We start from the raw sequence: 22513 nt of genomic DNA on the forward strand, positions 1-22513 counted from the left end.
CCCTCCACTCCAAACTATTACTTCTAGCCGAAACACCACTCCTCTCACTATGATTTTTCACCGCATTGAAGTCACCACCTATGATCCATTCTCCATCTTGAAACTTGTTTTTCAACTCAAGTAACCGAGCCCATAAGATACGTTTCAGAGGCATCGAACAAGCAGAGTAAACATTGAAAATATAATAGCAAGCACCTTTCCAAATTACTTTAGAACCAAGAAAACCTGGACCACAGAAACTAGCCAGAACAGAAACAGAATGGGTTCTCCAAATGGACAGCAAACCCCCAGAGAGCCCCTCCGAACCTGAATAAGAGAAATTCACGTCATCCCCTCCCCACAAGCTTCTAACCAAAGAAACTGATATATCTATCAGTTTGGTTTCTGGAAAAATAACAAAGTCAACCCTCCATTTAACAATCAATCCTCTAATTTTTTTCCTCTTAATCAGGCTACCTCCCCCCCTAATATTATAGCTCCCAATAATCATTATAAACAATTAAAATGCTCCTTCCTTCCTTCATTACCTTTAACACCTCTAGATAGAACATCCAGAACCAAAGGTTTCTTAAAATCAACATTGTTTTCTTTTCTTTTCTTTGTATAATCAATTTCAATTCTCTATTCTTTCTCTACCTGTGTTTGTGCCCTTTTCAATTTTTCCTTCAAACAAGAGAACTTTAATTTTTATTACTACGCATTACTTTAATTGGAATTAGATCTAATATAATGGTGAAGTGGTTCATTAAAAACTCTCATCGCCTTCTATTAAAGTTTGAATTAGATATTACCATTTCAATTTTCATCTTATTTTCTATGAGGGCAATACCGGAGTATTTAATTTGAGTTCCATTACAAGATCCATTACAATTCTCACTTAGGAGACCTAATAGGAATCATCCACAGAAGAACAATACATATATTTTGGAGGTCTGAAGTCTTTGATTAGATCATGACACCTTTTCATCAAAGTATCACTCAAATACAACTCACGACATCCTTGCAAATCAAAGGTTTCAAGAAGAGGACATCCATCAAGAATTGCAAGAACCCCTTCAGTAGTTAAAACATTTCCAGAAATTATAAGATGGTGTAATCCAGACATTGTTTCCGCAATAATAAAACCAGTTTCTTCTTCAGCCATAGATTCAATGTAATATTCATCGTCGATAAACTTGCCATACTTTAGTGATTTCAAAAGGGGACAATATCTGCCAACAACTTCAAGGGAATCCTTAGACAGTCCGCAATGTGAAATCTGAAGCTCCTCTATAAGTGGAAGTTTCTTTACTGCTTCACCAAATCCTTTAAATGTGAGTCTTTCACCACACTCTACAAGCCGTATCCGTCGCAAGTTTTTAGCACTGAAAATTTTGAATGAAATATCAATCAAGAAAGAAAGGAAAAAAAAAAGAAAACTATAAATACTGTGAGTAAAGAAAAGTAAGCCAACAAAAAGAGATGTTAAAAACTAGTGACACTTGAAATGAAAACAAGATAAAATATTTTAAAGTAATGTTTACCAATCAGCGATGTATTGAAAGAGATCATCAGTAGCAAAATACTTAATATCAATGTCTTCTAGCTGACCACAACTTCTTGTAATTGCACTGAAGCAAATCTTTTCCGAATAGACACGATTACCACAAATATTAACCATGCGAATGGTTCGCCACATGGAAGGATCTTTACATATATTCCACCATAGCGGGCAGACTTGACATGCTCTAGTAATTCTATCAACGGTATTCAGTCTTCGGAGGATGTTTGCAGTTACATCTCTTGGAAGTTCAAGCCAGTTTGGCACAGTTGTGCTTTTCTTTTCCAGTTCCGTTGCTGTAATGCAAGAAGAAGAAGCCATCATGCAAGTGAAACGAGTAATTTGTTCGCTTATTAATATAGTCTACTTAAAGTGAAAATTGAAAGTTTTGAAAATGTAACGTATTAGTTTCCAATAAACTTCGGAAAATAGTTATTGCAGTATTAATAATTTAATATATTGAACGTTTTGTAAAAGTGAAGCGTTGTAGATAAGAATAAAAGTTGCTCTTTTTCCAATAAATAATTAGATAAAGATCATGATATCCATTCCTAATTCTTAATGTCCTTAATTAAAAGTTAGTACTACTTTGGGAAAAAGTTTAATTTCTTTAATGTTCTTATGCAAATTATTAAGAAAAATTATTTCATATACATGAATTTAGTTGGGTATCTTATCCTTAAGATCTCTTTGTGAGTTAATACAATAGAGGAGGTGAAAGAATGACTTCGGAGAAATAAAATTTATACAAAAAATAAAGAAATTTGAAGAGAGTGCCTAGTCCGAATATATTAGGGAGGAAATGATTTGATCTTGATGGACCCACTACCATGAGGCCATGAGAAGAAGTGTCTAATCCGGATAGATTGACCATTGGATAGACTTCGTGTGACCCTCCATAATGGTTTTAAATTGCGGTTGCGGATGCAGTTGTGATTGCGGCCATTGCGATTGCTGCGATGCGTATTGCGGCCGTTGCGGCGTGAATTTAAATTAGAAAATATTTGAAATACACCATTAAAAAACACTTAATGTTAATATTTTATATTACATAACACATGTAAATTGAGTTTATGAGCTATCAAATGTTGAGTTAGGATGAAAATATGTGAAGAAACATGGTGAAGGTGTTAGATGCGAATTCTAGTGTTGTTGGACAAGTGATTACAAATCACACCACAATTGCGGCCTGATGCGGATGCGGAGGCTACTGCATCAGCAATATTGCGGTCGCAATTGCGGTTGCGGACCGCAATTTAAAACCATGCCCTCCATCTTTAAGCTCCCACCTTTCCTCTTCATCCATAGGCCTAGAACAAGCCTGCTTCGCGGGTCGGTTTAATTCGGGTTTTAAGATAATACAATACATAGACTAATAAAAAAAAGAAATTGATAATTTCATTTTAAGTGATAAAAAACACCAAAAAATATTTCTCTTATTTTGAAAATACATCTCAGGATGTACCATGTATTTCACTGAGGCATGCCTCAACTGAGTCTCGTCCTATATATTTTTTCTTAATATATTTAGAGATATATCTTTGGAATAAACCTATCAATTTATTTATAATTTAACAACTCAATGACTTTTTTGAAAATATATTTTCGAATTTATGAAGTGGAAATTTAAAAAATTGTCACATTTGCATGTCATTCAATTCTGGAACAATCAAATGTGATTTTTAATAAAATAGAACTCTGCACGATCAAACCCCATTACCATTTTTTCTCAAACCCTTACAAAAATTACTTTAATTCTCATTCAAGATTTCCACGCCAAAACTTCAGTCTTTTGTTTCATCACATCCAAATGAGCAAAAGAAGTTGTAATTCAAGGTAAATGTCATTTAATTTATTCCTCATTGCTCACATTATTTTTGGTTTTGAGTTCTAAATGTACATTGCGTTCGAAAATAGATTTCTGGATTCTGTAGGAATTCCTATAGAGATACATTTTTAGATTATATGTGTTAATTTCATTGTGTTTTTCTATATTTTGTTATTATTTGCATTAAATATGATGCACCCTAATATTTTTTCCAAACCTATTGTGGCTATGGATGTCAAACGTGTTGATGTGAATGAGGTAGATGTTGACAACCAATTTACAAATGGGCAAGAGTTTGAGTTTCGTGATCACATGCTTCAACGAATTCATACAAAGGCATCCAAATGTGGGTTTGGTGTTGTAATCAGAAGGTCTGTTAATGGTTCAGTTAGAAGAATTGCACTTGTGATAATGAGAAGTGAAAGAAGTAGGAAGTATATAACTCCTCTCTGAAAATTCAAACGACATGACACTGATTCGAGAAAATTTGAGTGCCCCTTTAAGTTGCATGGCTATCTTTTGTCAAATAATAATTGGGGATTTAATTTGATTTGTGGTTTACATAATCATGAGATGTATGAATTCAAATTAGTTGCACATCCAATTTCAAGTTGCCTTATGTCGGAATAGAAGGAATTCATTTCGGACACGACATTGAATATGGTGCTGTTAACCAAGAAAATCCACTATGCTAGCTCGACAAGGAAAAATAGTCGAAACTCCACAAAGTGTGAGTTTGCATATTTTTCGGCCAGAGGCAAGTTTTAAGTCGAAATACCAATGTTTGACATTACTGAAGGCCTGAGACTTAGATAAATTTTTCAAAAAGTTCAAAGATGCTCAATTCGACAAATTTAAGGACCTTTGACCAAGGCAAGTTTTCATCAAACCTAATAATAGTTTTTTATCTAATTTGGAAGCTCTAAAGACATGTGGAGATTGATTGAAGATAAGCACGCCATGCAAAGAATGACGTGTCAGATGGAGGATAGTTGAAAGTTGAAGACAATTATTTTACAAATATTATAAATATGGATTCTAGTATTATGGTTGAGTGTGGCAAAAATCATTGTAACCTTCATTATACACTCAAAATAGCGAGAAACTAGTTTTCTAAAATAAATGTATGTAATTATCCACCCATTTCTATTCATGCAAGTAAAGTCTTTTTATTCTTTCTAAATAAAAATTTGCAAACCCAGTTTTGGCTTCCACCACTAACCAAGTTTCAACTTCATCCATGGCTCAAAATCATTCCCTTGTTGAGTCCTCCTCAAGTATAATTTGCAATAGCTCAAATAAGTTAGTTAAAACATTAATTATTGGACCTTGAACTATGGTGCCAATTATCATGTGTGTTCTTCTTTACATGATTTAACTCATATTACAAAATTAAGCCTATAAAGTTAGTTTTCCCAATGGTAGTTTTGTATTTGTCAAGTATGTTAGTAACATCATTTTCCCAATACATTAGTAAGGTATAGATTATAACCTATATCTTACTAATGTATTGTTTCTACTTGAACTCCACTTGAATTTAATTACAATTTGAAGGTTACGCTAAACCATGAATTGTTATGTCGTATTTTATGGCTATACTCAGTGGCGGAGCCAGAAAAATTATAAAGTCTGGGCAAAAATTTAAAGACTACAAATTCATATTGTATATAATATATAAATAATCATCAATCAAAATAAAAGACTCGTCATTTTGTCAACAAAAGTATAGTTTAAAATAAAAGAGATAAAACATAAACTTACAATACCGAGTTAAATAAGATCACGAGGCAAATGTCCTTTTCGAGACTTCTTTGAGGTGAATATCTCCCGCTTAACATACCATCAAGTTATTAAATCACACATCGTTGATCTTATTGCGCAATTTAGACTTGATAATCTTCATTGTTGAGAAAACTCTTTCAACGGATGCTGTAGACACCGGCAATATCAAAGCTAACTCAATAAGTTTGTAAACCAACAGAAATACCAAATGTTTCTCACTTTGAACAATCTTCATAGCCAAAATTTGAACATCTTCACAAGTGGAAAATGAAGCATTTATTTTCACTTGAAGAACATAAGTCTCAAGTTGATCCCTCATTGTTTCACGACCATCATCAGAAAAGTCTGTATGATAAATATCAGCAAGTCGAGCAAGCTTATCAACATCAAACTTGGAGAAAGAGTTCTTGGGGTTAAGACATGAGAAATAATCAAGGATAATGTTACTTCCTTCACTAAAGCGGTGATCCATCTCCACATATATTTTGTCAATAGCAACATAAAAAATCTCTGCACGGTAATGATGAAGATTAGTGATAGTCCTCCCTTCTACCCTTGAACGACCCCGAACCGGTATTTCGTCATCCATATTTAAAACTGGAATACCTCTAATAACACAAAATTCTTGGACATCGGTAAATAAACTATCCCAACCGCTATCTCTCATTGTGGCCAACCGAGCTTTGACATCATCAACTAATTCCATGGCAATCACAATATTAAGATCCTTTCTTTGCAAGACATTTGAAAGCTCATTTGTGATACCAAACAACTTTAACATTAACTTCAAAATAAAAGCAAATTTAAAGCTCTCCGTTTTTTCTATTAAACCCGCTACTTGAGATGGTCCACGTCCATCATCATCAACCATACTAAGCACATTTAACACTGAGGACCACATTTGATCCAAACGAAGCAATGTAGAATGATGTGAACCCCATCTAGTATCTTCGGGTCTGGTGAGACTATATGATTGGTGAGAGCCCCTTCCTCTAGATATCTCACCACTCTCAAGTTTATTTAAAATATCTTGGTGTTGTGCCTCAGCCAAAGCATCCCTCCTCTTACAAGATGCACTTGTTGTGGTCACAATCAAGGAGATGTACTCAAAGAAATCATAAATAGATGAGGAACTACTAGCAACAGACACAACAACCAATTGTAAACGGTGAGCATAACAATGAACATAGAAAACATAAGGGTTTTCATCTAGAATCTTTCTTTGCAAACCATTAAATTCACCTCTCATATTTGAAGCTCCATCATATCATTGCCCTCGTATCCTTGAAATAGATAATGTGTACTTATCGAGAATACCATAAAGAGCATCCTTTAATGACTCAGTTGTAGTATGTTTGACATGATGTAGAGAAATAAATCGTTCCACAACACTCCCTATGTCATTAAAAAACCTAAAACAAATTCAACAATTTTACTTGGCACCATAGAGAATAATAGGTAATGAAAATTGGAAATTGGAAAATACAACTACTAACCTCAACATCACTGCCATTTGCTCTTTGACAGATATATCACATGACTCATTAATAAGCACGGAGAATTGTTTATCACCAAGCTCTTCCATAATCACCTTGGTAACTTCATGTGCACAATGTGACACCCCAAATCTACCCGATAATTTATACGGAAAATCAGAGTATTTTAAAATTTTCATACGATGAAATAGGATGTCACATTCGTCATTTAATTCACATACGGCAATTACGCCTCCACATAGATACATAGCACTTAAACGAAAGTGGACAAATTATAACATTAATTTAATCCTCAAAAACACCTCATCAAATAAATTACTTCACTGGGGAATCATCAAACTTCATAAATATTTAAATCAAGCTGTAGCATCTTTGCATGGTAACTTTAAGTTACAAAGTAATCAAAACCAAATAAAATTCAGCAATTAAAACAATAATTAAAAAAAACAATCGTTTATCCCCCCGAGTGCTACGTATCAGAGCGACAACCGACTCAACTCACGGCGGCTAAATCTTCACTCACTAGCGTCACCTGCACGTTACGAGTATAAAGGTAACAGTGAAACAAAAGAAAGAGGTGAGATATCAAACCATATAAAGAGGGTGATGATAAACAATATATTTACGGTTCAATTCATAATAATCATCACTTTGCGGTATAACCATTACCGTCTAGTTTACTTCACCGTTTTAAATTAAAACAACACACGTCACAATATCTCCCATAAAATCATATTCAAATTTCACAATAATTCACATAAGTTCACACATCACAACACATAAACTCATAATCACACAAATGAGATGCGACTAAAACAAATGCACATGCATGTGGTACCCAGGGCTTCAGCCCCCATCGTCAATTGCCAATAAATAGAGGCGTCAAAACAGGCATAAGCCTTCGTCGCTGTTTGCCAATCCAAGCCGTCGCTAAAACATACAAATCATGAGACACTGATGAAATGCAACAAATCACAAACATCACAAAACAACGTCGCGAGGCATACGCCTATATCACAAATGTTACCGATCATCAGGGTAACTCAACGTCGCTTTATTTCCTGCATTTCGCAGTAATCATAAAATCATAGCATCGCATCGTCACTGGCCAGAGACCCACCACTCATTATCACCACATCACAAACCAACACCATTAATCAATATTCCACTCCCAATAACAGTGCATATATAATTTTCTAGAAAATCACAAAATAGTGAACACCAAATAAAACCAAACACAACGATAAAATTATAACCCAACCCCACATACGGTCCATCATATCCCCGTTTATAGAGCAAAAACCCCACCCTTACCTTGTATTCAGAATCCGTTCTAAAATTCTACCGATCGAAGCCATCTAGCCTTAGCTCCCAACCATTGCCTCTTTTAATCAGAATCAAAAACTGAAAATTTTCCCAAATATGCAGCTACAGTGCGATGATGATATCTCACAACTCAGACCTTACTTTGAAGATCCCAACGGTCAAAAGTTAGATATAGGTGTTGCAAACCTACCCAAAAAATTTAGCAACGATCCAATGGTTAACGAATCACGGATCTTCGATTTAGTGAGACTGCTGCAAGAAAAACTGGAATGAATTTCTCTCCTATTTTCTCTCTTCTCTACAACTTCCCATGACCAATTCCCCAAGACTTTTTCTCTTCTAATTAACCTAATCCTTATCTTAACCTAATTTCATTAAACCTATTGGACCTAACATTCACACCCCACCTTTTACTACCACCATCACTTAATTAAGTCCATATAATAAATCTAGTATTTCTTCAATACTATTTCTACAACTTAATCAATTAATTAATCGACTAATTAATCATAAAAACCCATGTCAACAATTCTCAACACTCCACAAATTCAACAATAAAATTTGAAATAATTTGAAAGTATTTAATTAAATAATTAAGTAAATACCGGGTGTTACAACTCTCCTCCACTTAGAATATTTTCGTCCTCGAAAATTTATCCGATACAACCATCATCAACTTCACTTCCACGTCCAACCATCTAACATAACAAACCATTAACACATCTCAAATCAACTACACATATGTCGACCATTCCGGTACTTCTTCAACATAACCGTTACTAACTTGTTAACTATTCCAACGCCATTCGAAAGTGCGAACATCGACGCCATGCGGCGACACTCTTTACAGTATCTCCAAAACTTCTCAAATGGTACACTAATTCTTAAAATTTCTTTTCAAAAAACCTATTAATTACTCCTTAAATTCACTCAACTTTGACGCTGACGTCCTGTGCGGCACCAACAAACAAGTCCAGTTCCAAGGACAAGCGTAACCGCAAATTCCATCTCTTTCCAACATCATCCTTGTATAAATAAGTCTATTACAGCTTCTCAAACCATTTTTAAAATAAATTCCATCTTGTTAGCTTTCCAACGCTTCAAACGGGACTCAAATCGGATGTCCAGAACTTAAGTTATAAATTTTTGAAGTTTCACAATAAATTCAGCAATTTCCTACGTTTTGCTTACGGAATTTCCACTCTAAAACTCATTTTTCTTCAAATTAAATATATTACAAACAACTATTAACATATCTCCTCACTCACAAACTTTTTATAACTCGAGAGACACATTCTTTCGTCGAAATTCAGTTTTCGAAACACCCAGACAACAATCTTCTTTGCGAACTTGCAACTGAACCACATCAAAGAAGCAAAGCTTCTCCCCCACTTCGCTTAAACTAATTCCTGCAACAACCAGAAAGCAAAAAGTAACGACATTGTTTCACATACTTGTCACGTACAGAGGAATAAACAACATTAGACAACTTGGCCGGACGGACCAACCTGCTCTGATACCACTAATGTAACACCCCAAATCTACCCGATCATTTATACAGAAAATTAGAGTATTTTAAAATTTTCATACGATGAAATAGGATGTCACATTTGTCATTTAATTCACATACGGCAATTACGCCTCCACATAGATACATAGCACTTAAACGAAAGAGGACAAATTATAACATTAATTTAATCCTTAAAAACACCTCATCAAATAAATTACTTCGCAGGGGAATCATCAAACTTCATAAATATTTAAATCAAGTCGTAGCATCTTAGCATGGTAACTTTAAGTTACAAATTAAATCAAAACCAAATAAAATTCAGCAATTAAAACAATAATTAAAAAAAACAATCGTTTATCCCCCCAAGTGCTACGTATCAGAGCAACAACCGACTCAACTCATAGCGGCTAAATCTTCACTCACTAGCGTCACCTGCACGTTACCAGTATAAAGTTAACAACGAAACAAAAGAAATAGGTGAGATATCAAACCATATAAAGAGGGTGATGATAAACAATATATTTACGGTTCAAGTCATAATAATCATCACTTTGCGGTATAACCATTACCGTCTAGTTTACTTCACCGTTTTAAATTGAAACAACACACGTCATAATATCTCCCATAAAATCATATTCAAATTTTACAATAATTCACATAAGTTCACACATCACAACACATAAACTCATAATCACACAAATGAGATGCGACTCTAACAAATGCACATGCATGTGGTACCTAGGGATTCATCCCCCATCGTCAATTGCCAATAAATAGAGGCATCAAAACAGGCATAAGCCTTCGTAGCTGTTTGCCAATCCAAGTCGTCGCTAAAACATGCAAATCATGAGACACTGATGAAATGCAACAAATCACAAACATCACAAAACGTCGCGAGGGATACGCCTATATCACAAATGTCACCGATCATCAGGGTAACTCAACGTCGCTTTATTTCCTGCATTTCGCAGTAATCATAAAATCATAGCATCGCATCGTCACTGGCCAGAGACCTACCACTCATTATCACCACACCACAAACCAACACCATTAATCAATATTTCACTCCCAATAACAGTGCATATATAATTTTCTAGAAAATCACAAAATAGCGAACACCATATAATACCAAACACAACGATAAAATTATAAACCAACCCCTCATACGGTCCGTCATATCCCCGTTTATAGAGCAAGAACCTCACCCTTACCTTGTATTCGGAATCCGTTCTACAATTCTACCGATCGAAGCCATCTAGTCTTAGCTCCCAACCATTGCCTCTTTTAATCAGAATCAAAAACTGAAAATTTTCCCAAATATGCAGCTAGAGTGCGATGATGATATCTCAAAACTCAGACCTTATTTTGAAGATCCCAACGGCCAAAAGTTAGATATAGGTGTTGCGGACCTACCCAAAAATTTTGGCGACGATCCAACAGTTAACGAATCAGGGATCTTTGATTTAGTGAGACTGCTGCAAGAAAAACGGGAATGAATTTCTCTCCTATTTTCTCTCTTCTCTACAACTTCCCAGGACCAATTCCCCAAGACTTTTTCTCTTCTAATTAACCTAATCTTTATCTTAACCTAAATTCATTAAACCTATTGGGCCTAACATTCACACCCCACCTTTTACTACCACCATCACTTAATTAAGTCCATATAATAAATCTAGTATTTCTTCAATACTATTTCTACAACTTAATCAATTAATTAATCAACTAATTAATCATAAAAACTCATGTCAACAATTTTCAACACTCCACAAATTCAACAATTAAATTCGAAATAATTTGAAAGTATTTAATTAAATAATTAACTAAATACCGGGTGTTACACACAATACATTGCAAGCTCCTTTTGAATGTCATCGAAAGTCATTGTGCAATTTTTTCCACTTCGGTCAAAAGCATCCCTCACTTGTTCATTCAAAGATTTTACCCAATCTACCATCTCTCTAATATTGCCCTTATTTAGAGAAGTAAAGGATTCATCATGGCTGTAACACCCCACTTTCCCATACGAATATATATAATTATAAATACGTAAATAAATCAGAGTAATACAAGTAGGATGTCACATCTTCTGGAACAATTCACAAAAACATCTCTTTGTTCAATAAATTTCATTAAAACAAAATTCAATAACACCGCGGAATTTAAAACAGTTTATTAGTTCACATGGCACTAAGGCCTCAACAAAATAATTCTTCTCCGCTAAACAGGAGGTCCGACAATAACGTCAAAATCAAGATACGTAACAATTTGACAAAATAATTGAAAGGAAAACAAAACATAGCGCATCCCAACATTCCCGTGTTACGTATCAGAGCGACTCCTAAGACTCGATCAGGTAACACTCGAATATCCAAGCACTACTCTGGTACCTGGTTATCTGTACTCCCGAAGAAGCACATATACAACAACAGAAAAGGGGTGAGAATTACATTCAATAAATATACTGTGAAATATCACATGTTAAAGAGTAGTATCTACACCACACACAAACCATAATCACAAACGGATTCTCACACCGTCAACCATACAACAACATCAATACATGACATTACAATCAATTAAAGGACAATGAAATGCAACTATCAACATTACATGCATGTGGTACCAACAGAGCATAAGCTCCCAACAGTTGCCATTTTCTTAGAGGCAATAACAAGGCATAAGCCTTCAACAACGCCAATTCAGGCCAACAACAGGGCATAAGCCATCAACGACATATGTATGCATTATGGACATCCAATCAACACAAACCAACAACAAAAGGCATCAGCCTTCAACTCATTACCATTAGGCTATCAACTTGTTCAACAACACGCAACTATAATTTCATCTCTTATAGTTAATATTCACAATAGTCAACATAATCTTATCACAACATTTATCTCCAATTTATAAATTTTATAATCTTCCTATATCGCCTTAAGTCCTACTAATCAAGAGAACTCAGAAAAGTGTTCCTAATGCTTAAGAATCGGAAGAAAACGTCACAAAATGGGAAATTCTGCACACGAACGTAACCATACGCGTACAGCTAGATCATACGCGTATACCCCCTTTACAATACGCGTATCACCAGAATCAGAATTGCACTAAAAACTCCCCCATACGCGTATCACATCCTCATACGCGTATGACCTCTCTTCCATACGCGTACCATACGCATTCCACCAGAAGGTTGCACTATGCTGGGATTGGGTTGCGTATCATACGCGTATAGCCCCTTGGGTTTGTCCCTCATACGTGTATGGCCCCAACCCATACGCGTATCATACGCAAACTGACAGAAAAATTGTCTTTCCAAGTCTGCACTCGCACTAGTTCGTTCTCACTCGTTTTCATCACTTCCAGTCTGCAATTTCAGGTCCAAAACATCATATTTTCACCTATTAACTCACACCTTTCATCTAGATTCGTTAACCTGTTATGCTACATCAATTTTGCATGATAATAACTCAATTCCTACTCATCAAATTGGACAGTTTTACACCCAGATTTCAGTTCCTCTTATGAACATAACAACAACTCAACCAACATCCAAATCCACACTACAATTCATCAATTCAAAACAGAATTTCATCCAAAAAACGTACAATATCATTATTCAAGAAAAGCACATACAAATCAAATCAATTCACACATCAAGAATAATTCAAATTGGTCAATTATGAACCTAAAGAGGGGAAGGAACCCTCACTACCCTCTCATGTTGAAATCACCATTTAAAGAACCCATTCTCCCCCCTTACCTTAGAATTGAGCTTTGATCCTTTAACAATGGTGGAAGTCTTCCTTCTCTCTAGCCCTAGCCTCTTTCTCTGTTTCTACGTTCTTCATAACTTTGCCAATAGAATTATTCCTTATAATTTTTTTTCTTTATTTTATTAATCTCTTACTAATCCTTAATTTTGCTAATGGGCTTACTACACACCCTCCCAATTACTAATCACCTACTTGGCCCAAATAATTAATTAACCATTTTACTACATTATAGTTAATTACTAAACTAATATAATAATAATTAAAATAACAGTTTAAGCACCAAATACACCAAATAACTGCGTAATAAAATAAATATCAAAAAAGGGGCGTTACAACTCTCCACCACTTACGATATTTTCGTCCTCGAAAATCTTACCTCGCTCAAACAACTCGGGGTAGGATTCCCTCATCTTTCTCTCCATTTCCCACATCATGCTTTCCCCGGTAGTTCTCGTCCAGACTACTCTCACCAACGGGATATCTTTACCTCTCAGGGACTTTATCTCACGATCTATGATCCGAATCGGCAATGTCTCTACTGTAAGATTCTCTCTCACTTGTACATCATCCATATAAATCACGTGAGATGGGTCTGGAATATACTTCTGAAGTTGTGACACATGAAATACATCATGTAGATTTGACAGGTTGGGCGGTGTAATACGGTGAACTGACTTTTATCGAAATGTCGCGGTAAGCAAGAGTCGCCACCGACTTTTATTTTATCCAAACAAGTTAGAAAGGCTAAAAGAAACAGGAAAAACCTTTTAAATAAAATAGGGTTCGGGGGGAAATTATGCAAAGGGAAGGTGTAAGGCACCCTTTGCATCCATGGTTTTCCATGGGCTCTTAACTGCTTTGCTCTTTGTTTTCAGAAATGTAGAAGAAAAAGAATAGGGACTTTAGCTCGTAAATGAGCGTAGCCCTTTTGAAGGATTATGAGAAAGAATATGAAAATTTTAGAGCAAGGCAAAGCAATTAGGGGCAATTACCTTAAAGTTTTGAAAATGAGATTCTTTTAGCCTTTCAGGGTGAAAGGGTCTATCCTTGCCATAAGAGGGCAGGAAGCCTTTCGTTTGGAGATAAACGGGTCATCGCATTATCGTCCGCCATAAGACTGACCCATGCCATGGGAAGGCAGGTAGTCTAAGGGGAAGGATCAGAATAGCCTTTTTCGTAGGCAGCCAGAGGATACCTCAGCCTTTTCGAAGGCAACTTACGAGGGTCGAGATCATGTGTATCGAAGGCAGCATCATTAGGGACCATGATCTTTAATAGGGGCAACATGGCTGAGGTATCCTCGTATTCGAGGGACGGGCTATTCTGCAAAGAAACACAAGGCAACAAGGCAACAGGCAACAGGCAACAGAGAGGTTTACCCAAAAGTGTGCGTGTGTGCACCAATCACGTGATTATGTTCAGTTATGTTATCTTGTAAAATTACGTGATGCTAATTCAATTAATAAGTTGCACTCCCTAGAATTACTAACCACGCAATTTAATATAAACAGTAATAACGGGGAAGGGAAATTGTAACCAGCGGAGGAGAGGGGAATTGAAACCAGCGGGATAAAATAAATGGGTTTGAAACAAGTAATAATATAGTTGAGGTTTAGGGTTTAGGGTTACCGATACTCAACGCTTTGGCAATTGACAAACCCTGAAAAGGCGGGAAAAATAAGAAGGCAAAATATAGTGAGTGCATTATCGGTTCGGAGACAATTAGGGTTAACCCTAATTTAAAAGGATAAAGAAATTCAAAGCAAAATATATAAACAAAGGCACTTAGCTCTGATTTGATCTGATATGGTTGGCAGTCGGAGGAAGCCTCGGGGTTAACCCTGAAAAAAATGGCCAAGGCAAAGGCAGATAATAGGTGAGTGTATGCACATTCAGAAAAAGGTTAAAAGGGTAAACCCTAAAAATAAAAGGAAACGAAATAGACTTTTAAAATAAATTAAACACTTAGCTTCGTGACGGGCGTGGCGTGTTGTCGGAACGTATTTGAAAAGTCAACCCTGAAAAAAAAAAGGCACAGAAAAAGAAATATTTTTAGTGTAGGGTTAATTCTTGTAAACCTTGATTCGGGCACGAATTTAAATAAGAAGATACAAACGATTTAATTAATTATTGGTCTCGCGATCTAATTAATTAAATCGGGATAAGAAAATTAAATTGAATATGAAAATAATTTTTATGAAATTTTTAGAATTAAAATAAAATAAATGTGATTTTTTAAAGGTATGTATGCAAATTAAAATAAATAAGCAATATAAAATTAAAAAGAATATATAAATATATAAATAGATAAAACAAATTAATTATAAATAAATATATAAAAACAAATATATAAACATATAAAATAAATAAATAATATAAGTGTTAAATAAATAAATAAATAAATAAAATTATTATTAAAAGAAAGTTTTAGAATAAAAGACAATAAATAGATTATTATTATAGAAAAGAAAAAAAATAATTTTTAATGATATATATATATATATATATATATATATATATATATATATATATATATATATATATATATATATATATATATATATATATATATATATATATATATATATATATATATATATATATATATATATATATATATAATTATAATAGAATTACGTAATTAATAATTAAAAAAAGGCTTAAATAGTCCATTGGTCCCTGTAAGTTGGCGTGTTTTTGAATTTAGTCCCTGTATCTTTTTTTTTTTTTGGTCTGAATCCTTGTATCTCATTTTCACGTTGGCGTTAGTCCCTGGGGTTAGAATTCTGTTAAAAAAAAGCTGACTGGGCTAATGTTGCTGATGTGGAAATGATTTACATTTATTTTTTGCTTAATATGTTGCACACGTGGAAACCTATTAGTTTCCAACCAAAAATGTCAAATATTCATAAATGTTCATTTGCTTTTAGTCCCTGTAAATTAGGGTTAAGTATATTGGATGAAATTAGAATCTTTGTTTCTGGGTTGGAGAAGACGAAGGGATGAAGATGGAGAAATGCTCAACATCATGATCAAGTAATGTCCTCGCCTCAGTTCTTTGTTCTTCGTTCTATAGGTGAGTTACTTCTACTTCTGCTCATTATCTGTTAACCCTGTAAGTCATGGAGTTCACTGTGATTGTTCATTACGGGGGTAGGTTTTTTAGGGACTGTATTGTATATTATAGTGGGGGAATGAGCATGCATTAGAAATCGATCCAGATAGATGGAGCTTATTTGAAGCAACAGGGATTGTGAAAGAGATAACTGGTCTTGAGCAGTCAGAATATTGGTTATGGTGGTATAACAATGATGCTGATAGGTATAATAGAATGGTCAGTGATGTGGATGCTTACAATGTATATCAATATGCTTTAGAAATGAAATTTGTTGTCAACTTATATGTCGAGCTTAAAGGCAATGCAGCAGAAGTAGGAAATGATATAGGTGAAGGTGATGATGTACAAGTATGCAATGATGTTGGAGTTGAAGATGTTCAAGTAGGAAACGATGTTGGTGGAGGTGATGATGTGCAGGTAGCCAATAATGCTGGTGGAGTTGAAGATGTTCAAGTAGGAAATGTTGTTGGTGGAGGTGATGATGTACAAGTAGGAAATGATAATGGTGGAGGTGATGATGTACAAGTATTTGATGAAACTGAGGATACTGAGGATAGTGAGGACAATCAGGATAGTGACTATGTAGCTGATGGTTTATCATTTGATGACAGTGATAATGAAAGGGCTCTTGGGTTGGATGACTGCTTTGGTGAAGACTCAGCAAATAGCAAAAAAGGCAGGGTGAAAACCCAAGCAAATAAACACAAGCTTACTCCAAAGAAAGTTCAAATTAGTGTTGACAATGCAGGGTCAACAAGTGGGGTGGATAAGGAGATGGAGACAAACTATGCTAGTGATGAGCTTGATAGCAGTGACCCTGATGCATCTGATGGAGAGAAGGACCAAAAATATCCAAGGTTTAAGAAGGAGGATATGAGCAAGAATTACAAATTCAAAGTGGGGTTGGAGTTTGTATCACTAAATGAGTTTAAAGAAGCAATTACTGAATGGTCTGTATTGAATGGGAGGGAGATCAAGTTTGTGAAAAATGACAAAGTCAGAGTAAGGGTAATTTGCAAGGGCAAATGTGGATTTTTAGCACTAGTAAGTAAAGTTGGGAATAAGCACACGTATAGAATGAAGAAGTGGGTTGGAAGTCACACGTGTGGTAGAGTATTGAATAATAGTTCTGCTAGTTCCAAATGGGTTGCTAGAACAGTGGCGGCTAGAATGGCATCTTCTGATGGTGTGAAGCTTCGTGATATTGTCTCTGAAATAAGGAGTAACTTTGCTGTTGGTATAACTATGAGCAGGGCATGGAAGGCCAAACAAATTGCAAAGGCATTGATTGAAGGCGATGCAGTGAAACAATACAACCTTTTATGGAGATACTCTGCAGAATTAAGGAGAGTTAACATGGGGAACACTTGTAAAATTGATATGGCTAGGATTGCACCTACACTCCAACCAAGATTTGGCAGTTTCTATTTTTGCTTTGATGGGCTTAAGAAGGGCTTCACAATTGCTTGTAGGCCATTCATTGGTGTTGATGGATGTCATCTCAAGACCAAGTATGGAGGGACTCTTCTTATAGCAGTTGGTAGAGATCCAAATGACCAATACTATCCCATAGCATTTGGTGTATGTGAAACTGAGACAAAGGAGTCATGGAGATGGTTTCTTACATTGCTTTTGGAGGATATTGGTCAAGATAAGAGATGGGTTTTCATCTCAGACCAACAAAAAGGTAATGTAAAATTTTTTAGATCTCATCCCTAAATATGTTTTTCTTTTTGGATATCATCCTTGAATGTAGATTTTGTTTTGTATGACATCCCTTTCTTTTTGCAGGGTCTGATACCTGTCTTTGAAGAACTGTTTGAAAGGGTTGAACACAGACTTTGTCTTAGGCATTTATATGCCAATTTCAAAAAGAAGTTTGGGGGAGGGACACAGATCAGAGACCTAATGATGGCAGCTGCAAAAGCCACATATATCTAAGCTTGGGAGGTGAAAATGAAAGAATTGAAGAAGCTGAATGTTAAGGCTTGGGAGTGGTTGTCAGCCATACCTACTAAATCATGGTGTAAGCATGCATTTTATTTTTATCCTAGATGTGATGTGCTTATGAATAATGTGTCTGAGGCTTTTAATAGCACTATATTAGTGGCTAGAGATAAACCAATATTAACCATGTGTGAATGGATAAGAAATTACCTCATGAATAGGAATGCAAGCTTAAGAGAAAGGGTTGATAGATGGAAACATAGGATAATGCCTAGGCCTAGAATAAGGTTGGACAAAGAGGTGGAACATGCAGGGAATTGGATACCCAAATTGGTCTGGTGACACTTTGTGGCAAGTAGAACATATCCATACTAGGAATAGTTTTATTGTGGATACATCTAAAAAAACTTGTACTTGTAACTTTTGGGAATTAGTGGGCATCCCTTGTAGACATGCAGTAGCTGCACTAGGGTTTAAGAACCAAAGGCCTGAGGATTTTGTGGATGATTATTATTCCAAAGCTGCTTATGCTAAATGTTATAGCTATAGTGTAAGTCCAATTAATGGCCAAGACATGTGGCCAGAGGTTGAAATGGAAGAGATGTTGCCTCCATCTTATAAGAGGGGACCTGGAAGGCCAAAGAAGCTAAGGAGGAGGGAACCTGATGAGGACCCTAATAAGGGGAGGACACAAACAACCTACTGCTGCACAAGGTGTGGTGTACATGGCCATAATGCCAGAAGTTGTACAAGTAAAGAAGTTGATCCTGAGGCTCAAAAAAGAAAGGTACTGAAGTTGTCTATTATTGGCATATGCTATTATTGATGTGTAATGTTTTTTAACTGAATTTTTTTGTACAGAGAAAGCCACCAAAGAAGACTGCTACAAATAATTCTCAAACTGCTACAAATGACCAAACTCAGTCTACAAATGCTGAAACTGCAGGAGATGACCAGAGTCAGGCTACCATTGCTGAGGGTTCAACACAAGACCAAACTCAGGCCACCAATGCTGAAAGTGTAGGAGTTGAACCTCAACATAATATAACACAAACTGATGTTGACCCTGAGTTTGAAATGCTTGCTGCAGATCTTGCAGCAGCCTTTGAGGCAAGTCAATCTCAACCAAAACTATTTGAAACTGGCCCTGATACACATGCACAGACTGCAGCAACATCATCACTTACATTTGCCCCTGTTGAAGATGTACAAGTTTCTGCCCTTGATTATATTTTGACTGCACCTGCTGATGATGTGCCACCTGCAACTGTTTCTACTACTCCAACAGTTCTCAAACCAGTTGAGTTTATTATAGATGCTAATATTTTGACTACATTACTGATTATGTGGTTATATATCTAATGTTTTGTAATTTGCAGAAAAAGAAGACACCAAAACCAAAAGTTGCAAGAAAGTTGGAGTTGAGAAGAAGTGACAGGACAAGGGTGCTTAAAACCAAGAAGCTCAAAGGAGCAGGAAGTGATCCATCACAACCTATGGAACTGTCTTGATTAAGAAGCTTTTTATGGAACTGTCTTATTGCCTTTTGACTTTGTTGGCCAATATATGGCTTTGTCTACTTTATGTAATTCTGAGATATGTACCATGAAACTGGTTTATGCATGGTGTATCTTGTTGTATTTTGAGACATAATTATATGCCATTTTTTGGATTTATGTAAGTTTGAGAAATTAAACATCATTATGGTTAAGTATGCTTTAAGTATTGTGAGACATAATTATGTGCCATTGTTGTCTTGTTAGCCTTTATGTTCTACTACAAACAAACCATTTACAAACAGCTATGTAATTCAAACAAATCATTAGTAAATAGGGATGAAATATAACAACACTATTTCAAGTACTGATTGAGTCAATAATTGATTCTAGTAGGGACGAAATACACACATTTAATTTTCCTCTAGGGACCAAAACAGAAAAACATTACAGACAACAAACAACTTTAATCTAACTACCATTTCTGGTAAACAAAGAACAAACACCATGAAAGAGTCAACAAAAGCTTGAGCAGTTTGGCCTTCTTCCTTTCGTTTTCCAACTTCAATTTCATCCTTTCTTTTTTCTTGGCTTCAATTTCTTTAATGATGCAACCTAGTTCCTGAACTACCTCTGAGCAATTGCATCCAACTAATTTTCTGGGTTCAGTTGATGTGCTCCGTTCAAGTTCATCATCCCATATGAATAGCTTGCAACCTAATCCCAAATTTGAACATTTCCAGAATCTTCTTTTAGGGTTTTCGGTTGAATTTGAGATGAACATCCTCATTGATTTATTGCAACCACAAATTGGGATTTCAGACTCAGTGCAATCACCTATGCTCGATGTGGCCATTGAAAATTTAGAGAAGATGAAGAAATCTGAGATTTGAGGAAGAAGATAGAAGGAGTGTGAGAAAATGACCCCTTTTTGATTTCGTCCTCCTTATAATGGCCACATCTCCACGTGTGCAACATATTAAGCAAAAAATAAATGTAAATCATTTCCACATCAGCAACGTTAGCCCAGTCAGCTTTTTTTTAACAGAATTCTAACCCCAGGGACTAACGCCAAAATGAAAATGAGATACAAGGATTCAGACCAAAAGAAAAAGATACAGGGACTAAATTAAAAAACACGCTAACTTACAGGGACCAAGGGACTATTTAAGCCTAAAAAAAATTGGAAAATACTCATCTGGATCGTGTGTGGCACTTGCATGAAGACTATGGTATGCCAGCACCCTCCTGTGCGTTGGATTGAGGATGATAATGATCAGATGGCTGGAAACGTGAGGGTGCATGACAGGCGCGTGCATCTTAACGCGTGTGATCCTTCAGAGTTCCAATCCTCTTCGCGCGTTCTTTGGATTTGAATGGGCCAATGGCAGCGTGACAGGCATCGTCCTTGACCTCCAGATTTCTGCAACTGCACCTATTACAGCGCCTTTTGATTCGAAGCGCTGTAAAAGACCCTGCATGCGAAACTAAAAAAAATAGCGAATATGGCTAAACGATCATATAAATTTGGTGCACCCATACCATTGAATTCGTCTCATCCTCACGAACATGATCATGGTATTGGTTAAGCCTAATTTTACCTGTGGACAAAAACCCCAAATCGAACAAAGAACCCTAACAATGGCCTCATGCTCATACCGGCCTTAAATCGTTCCCAACTTTCCAGAAACGATCATTAGATGATAATAAACACAAGTATGCAATTAATTTTGAATGACAATGTATGTATGATGCAAATTGATTCAAATTCAAAAGTGACAAACCGAGAGGGGTGCACGCGTGTTTTTGAGGTTCTGGGCTTTGTAACTGATCGGGAAAGCTTCCTTGATGCCTCAGGAACCTTTTTGAATCTTTAAAAACTCTTGAATCTCTCTGTAGGCAAGAAACCGAATTGGATTTCTTTGAGTTTTTTAGAGCTCGAGTTAGGGTTCTTTGCTTCTGAATTCTCTCACCCTTGCCATCTGCACTTATTTAGTATTTATAGGAGACTGATTTAGGGTAATAAAATTGGAAAGAATCTCCTTGAATCTTTGATTGGAAATTTGGAAAAATTTGATTGAAAAATATTACTAATTATGGCCAAAATTTGATTCAATCTTTCCAATTCTTCTTAGCACGAATTTTCAATGATTGTGGGATATTATTGAAGAGTGGATTGATTAAAAAAAATATAATTAAATCAAATCTCCTCGATTTTCTTTGATTTATTTGATTTAAATCATATTTTAATAAATAAAAATTCAATAGAAAATCAAATAATCATCAAAATTTCGTGGCATTGGTCTTGGATCTTCTAGATGACTTGGGAAGCAAGATTGAATCAAAGAAGATTGGGTCCTTTTTGTAAAATAATTCATTTCTTTCACATTTTTCCCTCCAAAATAGTCCAACTTTGACAAGGCCTATCTCTCTCAATTTTTGAGGTATGGAATGTTAGATGCTGGCCTTAGGATCTAGAGGGGGGGGGGGTGAATAGATCGTTCACAGTTTTGCGGAGTTAAACGACTTTTCAGCGGAAGTGATTCTGAATCGACTCGCGTCTATTTCGAACCACTATCGAAACGATTGTATATGTGTTTAAAACCAGTCGAAGACTTGAGATAAGTGATAAGATTATATGTTGCAGAATCAAAGCGTTGCTCTTATAGAAAACAGATTAACTTCTTGTATGAT

At 35.6% G+C, this 22513-nt stretch overlaps 1 protein-coding gene and 1 pseudogene across 1 annotated transcript; both read right to left on the reverse strand.

Annotated features, from left to right (window-relative positions):
* Positions 1 to 886: 886 nt before the first annotated feature.
* On the reverse strand, positions 887 to 1861 carry LOC131619133 (putative F-box/LRR-repeat protein 23; annotated as a pseudogene).
* Positions 1862 to 5223: 3362 nt separating this feature from the next.
* On the reverse strand, positions 5224 to 6399 carry LOC131619134 (uncharacterized). Its single transcript, XM_058890271.1, has one exon. It carries the CDS (start codon positions 6397 to 6399, stop codon positions 5224 to 5226), a length of 1176 nt encoding a protein of 391 aa, XP_058746254.1.
* Between the last annotated feature and the right edge of the window lie 16114 nt (positions 6400 to 22513).

The sequence above is a fragment of the Vicia villosa genome, linkage group LG7 (genome assembly GCF_029867415.1).
Source record: "Vicia villosa cultivar HV-30 ecotype Madison, WI linkage group LG7, Vvil1.0, whole genome shotgun sequence".
Taxonomy (NCBI): Eukaryota; Viridiplantae; Streptophyta; class Magnoliopsida; order Fabales; family Fabaceae; genus Vicia; species Vicia villosa.